Below are 16,986 nucleotides of genomic sequence, written 5' to 3' on the forward strand. Positions count from 1 at the left end.
CGCCCTACAAATACCCACTGCCACATGCTGTCTGCTGTGCTCTACTGCATATCACTATGGGCATACAGAGGAATTGACTTGACACCCACACTGATTAATAGTGACTACTGAATACCAGGACCCAGACTTCCTTGTCCCTCCATGCAATAAGCTTTAGCAGTATTACCAGCTACAGAGAAGATTATCTGCATTTAGTTTTTTTTTTGTTAAGATTTATTTATTCATACAGAACTGGGGTACAGGCCAGAGATGCGGAGGGTGAGAGGATTCACCAGGAACAGCGTGGGGAGCAGAACAGGAAGATCGACCAAGTACACTGCTGAGGGGAGCAGTGGGCGGGTCAGGAGAGGTCTGCCTCGCCATGTGGATCTCCTCTGGGTCTGCATTTAGTTTTTAAGCTTGAAACTACCATGTTACATCCTTAAGGCCTGCTCCATCAAAAGCAGAAGGAAGAAAAGGCTGGCTGAATAGTGTGGCCAGACCTTTTCTGGATCTAGGTCTTCTTTTTCTCAACTTTGGAAAGGAGTCACTTGGAAGGATGATTGTCTTCTGAAAAGCCATAGTTCACTTCAACAGTGTGGAAACAACTTGTGTTTTAGTCACTGAAGAAATTCAGCCCTAAATGACCTGGTCTGCAGGTTGTTTTTAACTTTCTCCTTCCCATTTTAACACACTCTGCCACACAGAGGCTAACGGAATTCCCTGTAGCAGTTGCTATGTCTCTGTCATACATCAGCAGTGAGATGTGCTCATCTGTCCACGTGTGCATGTCTGCTGTACATGGGAGCATCACCCGTAATAGAGACTCCCCTATCTGCAGACATAAGGCTGCCATTTCCAAATAGTCCTCCTCTTTCTCCTTGTTAGTTCCCTTCCTGTCAAGCTCTACTCTGCACAAGATACTGCCCAGGTATGGAGTCTGTAAATGGCATTCATAAGGAGAGGGGGCTTGGTGAGAAGTGACAGGAACTAATGAAGCAGAATCTGTTAGGACTGAGAGAAAGAAAATGTGGGACCAGGCTAAGAAAGGGTGAGGAGGGATGAGGGAATTAGGAGCTAGAGCTAAGGTGGGAGGGAAAAAGCACCAGGGCAGGTGAGAATAGAAGTGAGGGGTAATCCGCCTGTGGGAAGGGAAGGTGCTGTTCTTATATGCCTCTTTTCTTTTATATTTTTAAAAGATTTATTTATTTATGCATAGAAGAACTGGGGTGCAGGCCAGAGGTACAGGGGCAGAGGGTTGAGAGGATTCATCAGAGATGGAGTGGGGAGCAGGACAGGCAGATGGACTGAAATACACTGCTGAGGGGAGCAGCAGGCAGGTCAGGAGAGACCTGCTGTGCCATGTGGGTCAGCTCCCTGGCTGGGATCTAATTGGTGCTGCAGTGGCTGTGGACAGCTTCATACTGCTGTGCTTTCACCCCTTGTGCCACAAGGGAGGGCCTTGTATGCTTCTTTTATTTCATTTTTTGTTGACAGACTTCTGAGAACTGAAAAATATGGAGTAAGTATAACTTCCATAATGCTAGTAACTCACCCTAACTTTCCAAGCTTGTACTTGATTTTTAAATCTCCTTGAGGCAAGGGTGACAAATCAGACTAGAGGCACTTTGCCAGAGGGGAGGGCAGAGGAAGCACCAAGAGTGTTCACGTCATCGCCCACTAACATTTGAACAAGAAGGGCCTATTCCTAAAAGCTCCCTCCCTGCCTTTAGTTAGGAACATAGAGGAAGGATCGTGGGAAGGGAGGTGGTGTAGTTGAAAGATCCATTATTTACAGTCAGTGAGGTGAGTTCCCTGAGACTGGCCATACTTCCAAACAAATGGGAACATTCCATCTTTTAAAAAATGAGTCAATGTTCCCCACCCCTGGTTTCAGACCTAAAACTTGCTGTCAGATGCTTAAAAAAAATGGCCCAATCAGAAAACGAAACCTCTGTTTCCCAGTATGACTCTAATGTCTTCATCTAACATCTGGCCCGAGGAAAGTTCTGCCACACAAGTCTGTTGTGAACAAACCATGGCTCCAGGAATTCCATCCTGCAGGGCGGGGAGCAGAGGAGCCCTGGCCGGCTGGGGCCGTTAGCGCAGGTGGTGGACTTGGCAGAGAGAGAAGCATATGGGCTCGCCAGCAGAAGTGGATGTCACCATCTGGCACACAGCCCCTCAGATGATCCTGTCCTACCCCTTATCCAGGTTGAGCCCAGATGGCATTTGAGATATATTGGATTAATTTTTTTATGACATAATCTTGGCTTTTTGCAAACAGAGACAGGAAGGTGATGTGTTTGGTTCAAGATGCCTGCTAAGGTGGAGCTTGGAGAAGGAGGGGAGCAATTTTGGGGGATAGACGACTTCTGATTTGACTTGTGGGGTTGGAACAGGGGTGTTTCCTGTTAGGGTCGGAGCAGTGTAATCCCCAGGACACAGATACATGAGCAAGTAAAATTGACTCCTGAGAGGAGACTCTGCAGAAAGGTTTCCTAGAAATACTTCTTGCCAGGACCAGGAGATGCTCAAAGCAGACTTCTGCTTGTTAGGTGGGACACGGGCTTATTTTGTGCAGGATTTGAGCATAAATGCCAGATTCTAGCTAATGGAATAAGGTCAATAAAATCAGATAAGAGCTTGTTGAATTTCACTCTCTAGACTCTTGGTGGCTGTGAACTTTCAGAATCTTTTTTTTTTTTTTAAGATTTATTTATTTGTGCACACAGAACTGGGGTACAGGCCAGAGGTTCAGGGGCGGAAAGAGGCTTCACCAGAGACAGAGTGGAGAGCAGAAGAGGCAGATTGACGAAGTACACTGCTGAGGGGAGCAGCGGGCGGGTCAGGAGAGGTCTGCCGCGCCATGTGGTCACCTCCGGGGTGGGTGGGGATCGAACTCATGCGAAAGTGGCTTAAGCTTCTTAGTGCAGTGCTTTAACACGCTGCGCCACCAGGGAGGGCCAACTTTCAGAATCTTACTGGGATTATTAATTTCTGGAGACACAGGGCAGATAGTTCCAAATCTTTGTGGTGTGGTTTGTCCACTAGCTCAGGTTTTCTCAGACACATCCCATGTGTTTTTCTTACATCCCTCATCAGCTACGACACCGCATGAGCTCCAATCACAGGACGGCATTTTATCAAATTCGACAAGTGTGGTTATTTGTCTCTACCCTTTAGAATACCAAATAAAAAAAAAATTTTTTTTAAAGTCTACTAAAGTAAAATCAGGAAACAATCCCACACACCAAAACTTCTTACATAAGTCAGCGTTACTCTGGGCAGGCATTATTTGTGCGGGAGTTGGCAATAGTAGCACTCACCTTTAGAAGATTCTTTGTTCACACAAGCATGACCAATCCATGGGTTAAAAACAGTGCTGCTGACCACTCATCACTCCTGTTCTTTCCTGACCACACAGGAGGGTACCTTGTGGAAGAGGTGTGTCTAGCAGGAACCCTGGATGCCTCTTCAGGCTCCCTGTTTAGATGATGGGTGGCTGGTGGGCATCTGACCTAAAATGAGAAAGAATCCCAGCTCAGCTGATGGTCAGTCAGAATCCTATCTCTCCTCCCTTCAGATCCACGAGAAAGAAGAGGAAGAATTTAATGAGAAGAGTGAACATGATTCTGGGATCAATGAGGAGCCTCTGCTCACAGCAGATCAGGTATGAGCAGATCGCTGGGTCCTTGGGGCCTTTGGTTCCTTGTTAGAGGATGACTTTGAGAACATAATCACTTCAGCCACTGAAAGTGGCAGAAAATATGCGTCGTCTTGTGGTGATGACTTACATAGTCTTTAAAAAAGGTTTCATGTCTCATTGTGCCTCAGTTTACTCCTCCTCACATTCGCTTGGGTTGGGTGGGCTCCATGATTGAGGAACAGCCAGAGACAGGCCTCTGTGTGCTGCCCTCGCCTCTTTCCAAGCCTCTTTCCAAGCCCCATTGTCCCTTTATCAAGACACTTAACCAAGGGTCCCCAACACCTATTCTTCCCCAAACTGAGATGGAAATGGAAACTTTTGTGCGGTGGATTTTTTTTTTAACCCATATTTCATAACATATGAAAAAAAATGTTTTGTCTTCTAAAAGGAGTCCTAGAGATGCTTGTCTCTTTTGGTAAAAATAAAACAAAACAAACACAGGGTATTTTGGGTTGAACAATTTATTACTTAAAGTAACACTGGGCCTGCAACTTCCTTAGTCACATTAGGGTCAGCAAGTATTTAGGACACCAGGCCAGTTTTGTTCACAAAGTAATTCTGAACAAGCCCCACCAGAAGCTTTCTGTGCTCCAAAAATGCTTTTCAGTGAAAGGAGCTTTTTCAAATCTGTGATTAAAGGGGGGGGGGGGGGCGGCTAAATACAGGAAAGGCTTAAGAAATTGGAAGGAACTAGATAAAAAGGAATGAGGGCCAACAGTTATTCTTGTGACTTTTAGGGAAATGCGATTCAGGGATATTGCTCTGAGAGAGAAACTCAGTCCACACCCCTGGATGGGGTGTCTCATTTGGCTGTGTGCTGTGTCTTCTAGTAGTCACAGACTAGTTATTGCTGAAATTTGTCAATGGAGATGAGAGGGCTTGGAATGAAACAGACATTTTTCCAAAGGAGGGGGCCCTAGGTCCTCTGATCTGTGGTCTAGTCAAACATGAAGAAACCTACTTCAAGACCACAGTTCCGGGCCTTGGGGTGGGAGACCCTCCCTGCAGGGTGAACAGATGGGAGTACAAGGGTGTGGTGGCTACACCCATCTAGGGTTCCTTCCAGAAGCATCTTTGCTTATTCCATGTCCACAAGAGTTCAAGGTTATTGCTCTAGGCAGATGGCTACTTCTACTCTCTCTTCAGGGAGCTTCACCAATCAAGAGTCCATCAGAGCAGGTTTGTTATCTGGTATCTGTTCTCCAGACCCTCGCTATCTTATTATACTTGATTTTACTTGGTGTGGGCAGTTGAAAGCCTGTCTAGGTAATTTCTGGGGCAACAGCTGTTTTCCTGTATGTAGAAAAGACTCCCCACTTTGAGTTGTTTCCTTCCAGTCATCCTGCATTGTAACAATTAATGGACTGGGTTTTGTGTTAAAGTTGGGTAGATAAAATACTCTCCCACTTAGAAGTAAGTGCTCAGCAAATTGAAGGAAATGTTCCCTTCCAGGCAGCTCTGCTTCGTTTCCTGAAAGAGTAGTTAATTTCCAATAAAACACTTGTCTAAATGCTGTTCTTGGAAAGGGTTTTACATTCAGGAGTACTTTACATTAGGAAAAGAGGGTATGTAAGCTTTTGGTCAGATCTATTTATATTATTATTCAATATTTATTAACTAAAAATGCTGCTTTAGGAATTTTACAGACAGCAAATTAGGAACAGCCTTCCCTGATCAACATTCAAGCCAGGATGTCCCTGTAGCAGCAAACAGAGTTAGCGGTCTCTTGTGTACCTTCTACAGGTAATTGAAGAGATTGAGGAAATGATGCAGAATTCCCCAGACCCCGAGGAGGAAGAGGAGATTCTGGAAGAGGAAGATGGGGGAGAGACCTCCTCCCAGGCAGACTCGGTGCTCCTGCAAGAGATGCAGGCCTTGACACAGACTTTCAACAACAACTGGTCCTATGAAGGTGAGGGTGCTGGGGAGGCTGGTCCGGGGGGTCCTGCTGCCCCCTGGCAGTCTTTGGGCCATATGCCCAAGGGCCTCAGTCACTGCCCCAGAGCAGAGGCTCAGGAGTCTGGGGAATTGTGAACACCCGTCCTGCTGGCAGTAGGAGAGAAGTTGGCATTTTTGGAAAGAAAAAAAATATCAGTTGAGCAAAATTAAAATGGTAAAACTACTAAAGAGCAAGACTAAAACAGAATAAGTAGAAGAAATCTGAAACCACTATTCAGAATGAGGCTACCATAAAAATTTTTAAAAAAGTATAAATATACTAAATATACTAATAATAGTCGTGGTATTTTTGAGGAGCCTCTACATGCTAGACCTGCTATGCATAATCTTATTTCATCCCCACACCAACCCACTTAGGACTGGATTGAAGATTCCAAAAAGTTAAGTGTTTTATTTGATCACTTAAAACAAATAGAGTTAAAAACAAAATCTCCTCTCCACCTAGAACACTTTTTATTTTACTCAGTTTTATTACTGAGTGAGCATTAAGGCAGGATGTTCTGCCTGCAGTGGGCAGCCCAGTAAAGGGACTGCAGGCCAGAAACGAGTCTCTGATCTGTGAACACGGGGACACAACCCATTACAGTAAGCAGGGTTTGGGGTTTCAAACCCTGACTCAGGTCATGAGTTAGGCCCCTGCTCTCTGGTTTGATGATGACTTTTCCCTGGTCCTTGAGGAAACATGCCTGAGACCTGAGGTGGGTGAGAGGGTTAATTTACCATTCAAAAGATGTGTCAACATTTGAAAAGGTCATCCTGAAAGCAAAAGTTCTCTTCCCTTATTTCCAAAGGCCTCTTATTTTTTATTTGCAGTTACACCACATGCAAGTTTTAAGAGGCGCAATCACAATTTGAGGCCAGTAAATTGACTCCAGAGTCCACATCACTCTGTGCGTCATGCTGGCTGCTCTCCAACCAGGTTTGCAGGATGTTCCTGCAAAGACATCCCATAGCAAGGCCAACATTGAGTGCGGAATTGATCCACCCATCAGGGAGAATAGTGACTGCCTGCAGGAGGGAACTGCACCCCTGGGGGGCAGAGCCGTGGGCCGGGTAAAATGCACTTGTAAACAATGGAGTAAGAAGGGGGTAGTCTCGGTACAAAGGTCCAAACACACCAGAGAAGGAATCAAAGTAGAGGCTTGTTGGCGAGAGCTGTACTCCAGCAGGGGAAGGAACTGTGGCTCCGAGAGCAGAGACCGTGGGATGGTGCAGCAGGAGTGTCCCGAGCTGAGCACGGAGCAGCTATGGCTGTGGGCACGTTCACAGCTGCCAATTAGCCTATTCTCAGCCACACAAAGGCCCCAAACATTGAAGTGCCCAGCCCTGCACTCTGCAAAACAGCTGAAATGCAGAGTGAAATGGCAAAAGGCGGAGGAGGAAGACAACACCAAAAAAAACAAGAGAAAGGGATGTGTTGCACCGTCAGCAAATATTCATGCAAAGCAGAACCAACAGGAAAGCCAAAAAAAAAAAAAAATTCTGAGGAAGAAACAGAAGCCTGTTAGAAAGGCATGCCCCCAGTCTATCTTCAGTGAAGAAATTTCAGGGGAGAGCACTTGCTCAGGTTCCTTCCCCGTTTTCTGAGTGCTCTGGAGCAGCGGCCAGGGCTCATTTGCAGAACTTCTTGTACACACCCCACAACGTTGGGAAGGTGGGTGCTGGACTCGGCACAGCTGGGGCCAAGGTCCAGCTAACTTTGCTGTCAGCCATACTTTGACCAGTTCTTGGAAATAAACACCATTTCTCTATTGTTCTACAGCACAGATGCCAAAAATCCGCTCCCCTACCCCTGTTCTAGCACATGAGGAATATTATAGAGACAGGCAAAGTAGGAAGACAGGAGATCAGAGTCACATATCTGGCACATTTTTGTGGACAGTCCATAGCTTCCTTGGGATTGTTTCTTCCTTGTTTGTTTCCCAAAATGATGGTCACCCTTGCCAGCTTGCCCCTAAGTCGTGATGGTCTTTCCTGGCCCTTTAAGCATTGGGAAGCGGTGTCCCCTGGGGGACCTGCCCCCTCTCAAGCAGCAGCAGCCTCGGAGCCTCTCCAGTGGACTTGGGCTTGGATGCTGCTGTCACATGTGGGGTCTTTCCCTGCAGGACTGAGGCACATGTCTGGGTCTGAGCTCACCGAGCTGCTCGACCAGGTGGAGGGCGCCATCCGAGACTTCTCAGAGGAGCTGGTGCAGCAGCTGGCCCGCAGGGATGAGCTGGAGTTCGAGAAAGAAGTGAAGAACTCCTTCATTACGGTGCTCATTGAGGTTCAGAACAAGCAGAAGGAGCAGCGAGAGCTGATGAAAAAGAGGCGGAAAGAGAAAGGGCTGAGCTTGCAGAGCGGCCGAATAGACAAGGGAAATCAGATGCCTCTCAAGGTATGTGGACGATGCAGCTGGAAGGCTTAGTGCTTCCAGCCTCCAGGCCTCCCCAGCACAGGTCCCCACACAGCCCTGCAGTGCTGAGCTGTGACTGTGAGCAGGCCCTACAGCAGACCGAGGGCCATCAAGAGGGAGAAGAGGCCATCTGTCTCCTCTGCTCCCCCAGGAGTCACAGCCTAATTGGGGGAGACAGGCTGCAAACATGGGCACATATTTGAATGTGGCTTGTGCCCTCTGTGGCCAGACCGTAGGCAGCCGGGTTAAAGGCATTTAGGACCGAGAGACGTGCCTTGGGATGCTGGGTCTGAATCCCTGCTGCTGGTGTAGTTTACAGTCTGAATTTACCTCTTTAGCGCATTTCAGGATCAGAAATGATCAGATGCCTTATTGTCTGATTGGCAGGACTCTTCAAACCAGTATTAGGGACGCTTAGCAAAATCACCTACGGGGCTTTTTCAAAATACCTTCCCCTGAACTTTACCCCAGGCTTCTGAATTGGGTTGAGGTATGCCCATTTTGAAAATTTCCCAGATAAAGTTGCCTTACAGCTGCCCTTCCTGATGACTGGACCTATTGTCTTTTTCCCCTAAGATATTTGCATTTTACTGTACTGCTTTAGTTTTTCTATTTACACATTGGTGGCAGAAATGAGGAAACTGAGGCAGGATCTTGTTGCCCTGGGGACTCTCAGTAAAGAGCCTTTGAAACTACTATTTATTCTTGCAAAGCTTGAGCTCAGATTTGGGCTTCCTCTTCACCCAGTCTGACAGCCACATTCTAGTCACTGATCCTGGGCAGTTGTCTGGGGCTGTGCAATGGCCTGGGTACTTCAAGAAGTGCATGGAGGCCCCTGGGAGTGACAACTCTGTCAACAGTCTCCCTCTTCTCCCCAGCGTTTCAGCATGGAAGGCATCTCCAACATTCTGCAGAGTGGGATTCGCCAGACTTTCGGCTCCTCAGGAACTGACAAACAGGTACAGCAGAACTCTAACGCTTGCAACTTGCCTGCCCAACAGAGCAGGGAATGGTGATCCACTCGATTTATCCAGCATTCATGCTCCCTACATTTTCTTCTGCTCTTCAGAAGGAACAGAAATGTCTTTTTCAAGGCAAACATTATTTTTGGAGCTCTAGTAGTCTAGGACATGGGTAAAACATTTTTAAAAATGATTTATTTATGCATACAAGAAATGGGGTGCAGGCCAGAGACAGGGTGGGGAGCAGAACAGGCAGGTTGACTTGAGGGGAGCAGCAGGTAGAACAGGAGAGGTCTGCTGTGCCATGTGGGTCGTTTTCCTGGCCGAGGATTAAACTCAGGCTGCAGTGGCTGCTTAGTGCTGTGCTTTAACCCGTTGCGCCACCAGGGAGGGTCGACATGGGTAAACTTAAAACTCAGCATTGCTTGCTAGGTCCATGCGTTGTCTTAAGGACAGAATTAGCTAAAAGGGTCTTCCATGAGAGACTCCATCAGAAGCTTAATTACTTCTACCACAGTGGACCAGCAGCTGAGAAAGCCCCATCAAGACTGCCTCTCCCGCTGCCCGTCTGTCTGTTGCCCACACCATGACATCTGGCGTGGCTGGCTCCACCTCACCAGATACTTGCCTGAGAAGCAACTTGCACTCCTATCTGTTAAGATGGTATTCAAAACTTTGATTCAGTGCCTATTGAGAGCTCTGTTGCCAGGCGTGTAGGATCAAAGATAAGGCCTAGGCCCTGCCCCCCTGGAGTGCATGGGCTGCCCACTTGCAGGTGGACATACTTGAGATCGTGGAATAAATGCACACCAGAGTGTGTTGGTCCTAAGATTGCAGCCCAGGAAGAGATTTTAGATACAGCTAACCCGTCCTCTCATTCACAGTGGTGAGAACTGAGGACTGAAGAATGGACTATTTCCTAAGCCTGCTGACTTTTGGCCTTGAGCTCTTCTCTGTAGCCTTATTATTTTTTTTTAAGACTTGTTTATTTATGCATACAGAACTGGGGTACAGGCCAGAGATACAGGGGTGGTGAGAGGATTCACCAGAGACAGAGTGGGGAGCAGAACGGGCAGACTGATGAGGCACACTGCTGAGGGGAGCAGCGGGTAGGCCAGGAGAGGTCTGACGCACCCTGTGGGTCCGGGGTAGGGATTGAACTCATGCTGAAGTGGCTTTAGCTTCTTAGTGCTGTGCTTTAACCCACTGCGCACCAGGGAGGGCCCTCTGTAGCCTTATCTTAAGGCTGATGTCCCCTGGGACTCTTCTCTCTGGCCTCTGGTCATTGACATCCCTGGGGACCCTAAAATAATTTTGTTGTAGAAGCACATCACATCCAGCAGAGGGAGCAAATCCAGCCTTTCCGGCAGGTGGGTTGGGGTGGGGGTATGCTAGAGGGTTGGCCAGGGGTGGGGAGTAGCTGGGTTGAAGTACTCACTCTCATCTTTGACCAAAGACAAAGTACTCGTTCTCAAACTGCATTACCAAGGATAAGAAAAAATAGTCCCTTCTTGAAAATCTTCCTTCAGCCTGCAGGAGAAAACTCATTCCTAACCAAAAAGAATCTAGTGTGGGAAGAATGTATTAGTTGGAATACGGGAAAATATTCCCTGGGTGGTACAATCAAGCCTTACCTTTACAGAGGCATTCCCCCAAGGTGGGACAAATCAGGACAGTGGCGTGCAGTTCTCAGGGGTGTTGGTGCGAATGTCAAATCACACCCAAAATTGTGAGAGAAAAGCACCATTCCCTGCAGATACCATCTAAGCCCAGAGGGGGCGCACCTGTGTCTCAAACTCTGTGTCCCTGTCTGTCTCCTAGTATCTGAACACTGTCATCCCGTATGAGAAGAAAGCCGCTCCGCCGTCAGTAGAAGATCTCCAGATGCTGACAAACAGTGAGTCTCCCCATTCCCAAGACGTGAGCTGTTCATTTTCCATCCTCCCTCCTTGTGAGCCACGCCCCAAGAGGGTTTCCCGGAGTGCAGTTTTGCTGGGTCAGTGGGGCAATTCCCCTTGCACAGTGGTATTAAAGCAGCGTGGGGGTTCCACCCCCTATTCGGCCCTCCCTACCCCCTCTCCTCCACCCCCCTGCAGAGTCGAACATCCATCTGTAACCAAGAGTCACCTCTTCCAATCATGTCCACAGTGCCACACACCCGAGGACTCTACCACCTAACATCCAGATTGGTTGAATCCCTAATGTGGGATGGTGGACAGGAAAAGTCAGGGCTTAAGTGGATCCACGCAGTTCAAGGGGCAGCTGTGAAGCTCAAGTTGCCTGGTCTTCCCCTCTTGGTTCCTGTAAGGGGTGGGGAGGGTGGGGGAGAATGAACTTGGGAAAGAGTCTTGGGTGGGTGGGGCTTGTGGGGGACTTTCTGTTCTCAAGGTTTCCCCTTCTCTGCTTTGCCTGTTTAGAAGCAGGGAGCTCGGTCCATGGGGCTGGCTGGATTTTTAATGAGAAACAAGTTTTCTTGGGTGTGGTAAGGCTGATTGAAAAGAAGAGATCAGATTTTCCTTCCAGGAAATGACTGTCTCCTCTCCTCCACTTTGGCTCAGTTGTCAAATATTAATAAACATGCTGAACCAGGGGAGAAAATGGTGGGTCATAAAGGGCCTTTTGTGGGCAAAATCTCTTTATATACATCACATCAACATCTCTTTATATACAACCCCCAAGGGCCAGGGGCACATGGTTAACCGTTACCCAGTGTCAGTTTATTCTTGTAGGAAGAGAAAAATCCTAGGCTGGGATGTGGTGCCAGGGTCAGTGGTCCCCTCCAAAGCTCATCTCCCCCCAGCAGCTGTGCAGGCTGCCGGCCCACTGTAGTGCTGAAGGGAGGGGGAGGGGGGAGCCAGGGCAATTTGATGCCTGCCCCCGCCCCCCCACTGAGGAAGACAATATCTGGTGAGCCCCTGCTAGAGGTGACCAAACATTTTCAGTTTTTGATTGGTGGAGACAGCTGAAGCAGGAGGTTCTGATAAAACAAGTCCTGCCCACATCAATAAATATCTCATCCTTGAGCATCTGGAATCTTAAATTCAAAATACATTGGCTTCCTCTGAACTAATTTTAAACTCCTTTTTTATTTTTGCATAAATAGGCACTAAGATTTTGTAAAGGAAACAGGAATGAACTGCCATTGACAGGTGTTTGTGTTTTCATGGAGAGTCAGCATTTGGAAAATAATTTGGACAAATAAAGCAGGTTTGATCTGTGTAAAATACTCTATCAAGACTTGAGAAAAAGGAACAGCTATCAATTTATTAGGTCCCATTCAGCAATCCAGTGTGAAATCTTTTCCTTTTAATTAAGAAGCAACGTTTGTTTACACTTTTGAAGTTCATTTAAAAAATTGTAGCTCACGAGTACCTGTCATTTAAAATACTTCAGAAATACAGAAAAGTGAACAAAGGGAAAGGAAGAATTCATTGTCCCCTCCTACGTGGTACTATCTTGGCTATTCAGTCATATTCTGTCTTTTCCATGTAGCTGGGGTTATAGAGGCTACCACATTTTGTATCATGATTTGAATCACATCATTTAACATCTGGTTAACATTCTTTTTATGACTCTTCTATCCTGTGGATACGCCACATAGTTTATTCCTTTGAAAAGAAAAAGCTACTATCTTCCCTGAATACCAGTTCTTCTGTAGGCAATGAAAGCTCTCTTCACAAACAAGGTCTTCTCTCTGCCCGATTCCTGAAACAAGGTCATAGACCAAAGAGCAGCTCTCAGGACGGGACAATTCGTACAAACTTTGGATGTGGAGATCAATTTACACACATATCGACTGAGGGCAGTGACTGTGTTTTTACGGCTGTCTTCTGGTGTAGGCTTTAGTCTGCCCATGCACAGTTGCAAACTACTTCCAGCCTATCAAGAGAATACGTGTGTAAAAACACAAGAGAAATAAGGCTCACGAAGCAATGGCAGGTGGACCGCGGGTTCCTTCCTCTCCTGGACCTGACTGCTGACTCCTGCCATCTTAGGCTTGGGTCATCAACTCACATTACCCTGATCTGATACTAGCTGGGTAACCTAGTTACCCAGTAACTCGTGGAGACCAAAGTGTGCAGATGGGTTGGGCTCTTTCTCTGTCAGGGTTCATGGTCACCTCCTGACGCTGGCCATCAGAGCCAGCTGATCTTTTTGTTTACAGAGAGTTTTAGATGCCCCCTGAGAAATGTCAGCCACGACAGAAATATAATGTACAAATGAACATCCCCTGTGGATGTCCATTCAGGAACGGCCCCTGGATTTAGCACAGATTTAGTCATTTAAAAGTTAACACACAGTGTTCTGCGGCCTTCTTTCTTCATTAGTAGGTGTATCTTTTACATACAGATCTCTAGGGTTTTTTAAGATTGCATTCACTAGATGTGCAATAATTTTATTGGTGGACTCAACTCATGGACATCCCACTTCCACCAAGTCACCCTCCTGCCACGTTCCTGAGGGCTTTTCTGGAAAGCTGATGTCTGCAATGTACATTGTGTCTATGAAAAAGTGCTGCCTAGTTCGAGAACAGAAAAAGTGATTTTTTGTTTAAAGATATATAAAATACTTTTAGGCTTTAGTAATTCCACTATTGTTTGCTTCATGTGTAAGTCAGTTCAACAAGAAGCTGTACGCTCTTTGAGGGTCCTTCATTAGCTTGCATCTCCCCAAATTATAGCACTGACCTGGGCAGCTAGTAAGTAGTTGTTAAATTCATTTGTTATTGATAGAGTGGAGGTGAGAAATTCTTCTAGTCCTATCTGCTGAAATGAGTAGAACATCTTTAAAGGAGGTTTTATTGGTGATTCAGTGATGTGGCAACTATCATTCTTAACATTTAGAAAGCTGATTTTTTAAATAGTTTTCTTTATTGTTTTTGTGATTATTAAAAACAAATATGTAGGAGATGATGTTGAAATTACGGAATAGCAAGGGGGAAAAGGTCAAAGATCAAAGAAAGCCACCAATAGCCCTTCTGAGTCTTGCTGAGTGACTGCCATGTCAAATGCTGACTGTGGTCAGAGCTCCAAGACTCTTCAGTACTCATGTCTGGTTTCCTCAGATCCCTTGGGATGACTTTGGCTTGGTGAGTTGTGTGGCCCTAATAGGGAGCTGTCTTCCCTCCTGGTATCTTGGCTCATTTCTCTTTCCTCCCCCAGTTCTCTTTGCCATGAAGGAGGATAACGAGAAGGTGCCCACTTTGCTAACGGACTACATTTTGAAAGGTAAGAGCCACCCCCACCTTCTGTAGCAGTTCTCAGGTCCCCTGCCTAGGACTCCTGCAGCCTTTCCAGAGCTGCCTGCCAGCCCAGGCCAGGCAGGGCCGGGACCCCAAGTGGACAGTTGTGAGGTGGCCATGGGTTGTGGCCAGGAGGTCTGAGAAAGAGATTCCAATACCCCCAGTCATCAGAGTGACTCCAGGAGGCCTGAGAAAGAGATTCCAATACCCCCAGTCACCAGAGTGACTCCAGGAGGCCTGAGAAAGAGATTCCAATATCCCCAGTCACCAGAGTGACTCCACAGGAGCAGCCAAACCAACAAAGGGCTGGTTGTGAAAGGGCTGTGGCATTTGGGCCCTTTAGTTGGGAAAAACAAAGCCCGAGGATGTCGCTAACGTTGGAAGGGCTTGATTAGCTGCATCCTTTCATAACTTGTCTTGATTTGTTTTTTCTTTTGCTGTGGAAACTTTTAACACTGCTATATCAAAATACACTCAGTGGCTTCAACAACAGAAGTTTCTTCTTGCAGCTCTGGAGGTCAGAAGTGTGTGAATTTGGTTTCTAGTGAGGGCCACCTGCTGGCTTGGTGGCTGTGGGGATTGAAGAGAGCTGGCTCTCTGGAATCTCTCAGCTCCGGGATGCCACTCCTCTCATATCACACCCATACTCGTGATCTCACTTAACCTCACCTGGAGAAGCTCCATCTCCAAATATTGCTGGCTGGTGGGGTAGGAGGCAGCAGGAGTTTGGGGCAGGGGCCCAGATTGTCCGTCCGCAATAATATCCATTGCTAACTCTCCATTGTCTATGTGTCCTTTACTTTGTTAGGGTTTTGTGTCCCCCATGTACACATCTTGGGGTACACAGCCTGAGAAGGCCGCAGATCTCATAAGCACTTAGAGCTGCATTGTTTCCACAAGGATCAGAGAGATTAATCTAAAATTTCTGCAGGAGGAATTTAGGCTATGCATTGGGGAGAACTTCTTAAAGGTTTTAAAAGAAAAACAGCTTTCTCCGGGAAGGTTTTCACAGAAGATGTGTAGAACTGGGTTCTCTGATTCTCTGAATACAGGGCTCTGACGGCTAGAATTTACCCCTCACAATCCACGAAGGGTCACAGTGTTTATTAAAACATTCAGATTTTTACTGAGCACGTTCTGTTTGCCTCTAACCACGCTGAGGGGCAAGCAGAGGCACCGTGAAGGTACAATTGGAGAGACGGACAGGAGAGGTGAGGGCCTCTCCCGAAGGTCATAGAATTAGTACTGGCACAGGCCCTCCCCGGTGGCACAATGGGTTAAAGCACAGCACTATGAAGCTATCCACATCCCGGCCAGGGAGGTGACCCACATGGCGCATCAGATCTCTCCTGTCCTGCCCGCTGCTCCCCTCAGCAGTGTACTTCATCGATCTGCCTGTTCTGCTCCCCACTCTCTCTGGTAAATCCTCTCACTGCCCCTGCACCTCTGGCCTGTACCCCAGTTCTGTATGCATAAATAAATAAATCTTAAAAAAAAAATAAAAAGAATTAGTAACCAGAACAGCCAGATCCCGTGTTACGAGCCCAGGCAGGCAGCGCCAGAGACTGTGCTTAATTATTACACCAGACAACCACCTATCCTGCCTTGTCCTTCTGGGAGGCAGGTGTGCCATGAGATCCTTTTCTGGTTCTAAGAGGATGCTTGAGACACCTGGAGAAGTTGGCATGATCGCGCCTGGCCAGAGCCGCCCCGGGTCAGCGGTTCCGACCCACACAGTGCTGTGACCTCTCTTCTCCCTTCTCTTTTCAGTGCTCTGTCCCACCTAACCTCGCCCTTTGGAGCAGCCTTGCTGCGGAGGTCACTGAGCAAGAGTCATTCCATCACAGGGACTGCATGACACCACGTAACCTCCGACGTGTATCTCAACGTGTATAGCTTAACCTGGATTAAACATGAGCAAACGCGCGGGTCCTTTGCTAAAGTTGGCTTCTAGTCCTAGTAATCATTGGATGCATGACCGAGGGGCAGAACTGGGGATGGGACCTCCTCTCCACCTTCGTCGGTGGAAGGCAGGTGTTCTCACCACTCATTATGTAGTCTGGCTCCAGCCCTCCAAAACAGCTTATACTCTAAGACTAATTTTGAAATAAATTTTGAAATTAATATTTGCTTTGGAGTATGGTGTCCATTGCCCGCTGTTCTAAGCCCTCTAGAGAAAGTATGTGGACCTGCTTTCCCACCACTCTCTGTGGCCTGTGATGGCCAGCGTGGTCTGTAGGGACCTGTTGTGGGGCCTGGTGGGGCTGCCCTTTTTCCAGGGAGGGGGAAGAGGCTGACCACAGACGTTAAGATCTTGCTGCTTGGCCCCCTGGAAAGCAGCTCCAAATGTATCATAGTAACCACTGGTTAGAGAAGTATCTCACTAAATAGGAAATGAGCGTCAGGGAGGAGCCCAGCAGAGTAGGGCCTCCTGTGGGAAGCACAGCTGACTTTCAGGCCCTTGGCCCTCCAGGAACTGGAGACTCAGAATGTGGCTGAGCTCCCCAAGTTGGGGGATGGTAACGGCTTTCCAGACTGCCCCCGGCGACCCCAGGAACCTCCTCTGACTTTGCATGCCCCTCCGGCCTTCCTGCAGCCCTGTGGGTCCAGCAGCCCCTCTCCCCACTCTGCCCACCGAGCATGGCAGGCAGCTGCCATCCTTGACGGAGCAGCAGACGATTGCTGTCCTTGCATCGGACGCCGGCTTGAGGTCACCACCACCTGAATTCCCTCCAGGGGT

The 16,986-nt window shown here is 47.5% G+C and overlaps 1 protein-coding gene across 2 annotated transcripts in view; it reads left to right on the top strand.

The window, feature by feature from the left end:
* FEZ1 (fasciculation and elongation protein zeta 1 (zygin I)) overlaps window positions 1-16,375 on the top strand; it is a 37,987-nt gene extending 21,612 nt beyond the window's left edge. The window contains exons 4-10 of one of the 2 annotated variants that reach the window (XM_004689127.1): window positions 3,566-3,652; window positions 5,432-5,600; window positions 7,753-8,024; window positions 8,921-9,001; window positions 10,826-10,901; window positions 14,167-14,232; window positions 16,017-16,374. In XM_004689127.1, coding sequence (XP_004689184.1) covers window positions 3,566-3,652; window positions 5,432-5,600; window positions 7,753-8,024; window positions 8,921-9,001; window positions 10,826-10,901; window positions 14,167-14,232; window positions 16,017-16,033 — 768 coding nt within the window. In that variant the 3' untranslated portion in view covers window positions 16,034-16,374. Of the gene's footprint in view, window positions 1-3,565; window positions 3,653-5,431; window positions 5,601-7,752; window positions 8,025-8,920; window positions 9,002-10,825; window positions 10,902-14,166; window positions 14,233-16,016 lie in introns of both variants that reach the window. The other variant, XM_012729718.1, reaches the window with a different exon arrangement.
* Window positions 16,376-16,986: the final 611 nt, after the last annotated feature.

The sequence above is a fragment of the Condylura cristata genome, unplaced genomic scaffold (assembly GCF_000260355.1).
Source record: "Condylura cristata isolate star-nosed mole 26May11 unplaced genomic scaffold, ConCri1.0 scaffold00025, whole genome shotgun sequence".
NCBI classification, from domain to species: domain Eukaryota; kingdom Metazoa; phylum Chordata; class Mammalia; order Eulipotyphla; family Talpidae; genus Condylura; species Condylura cristata.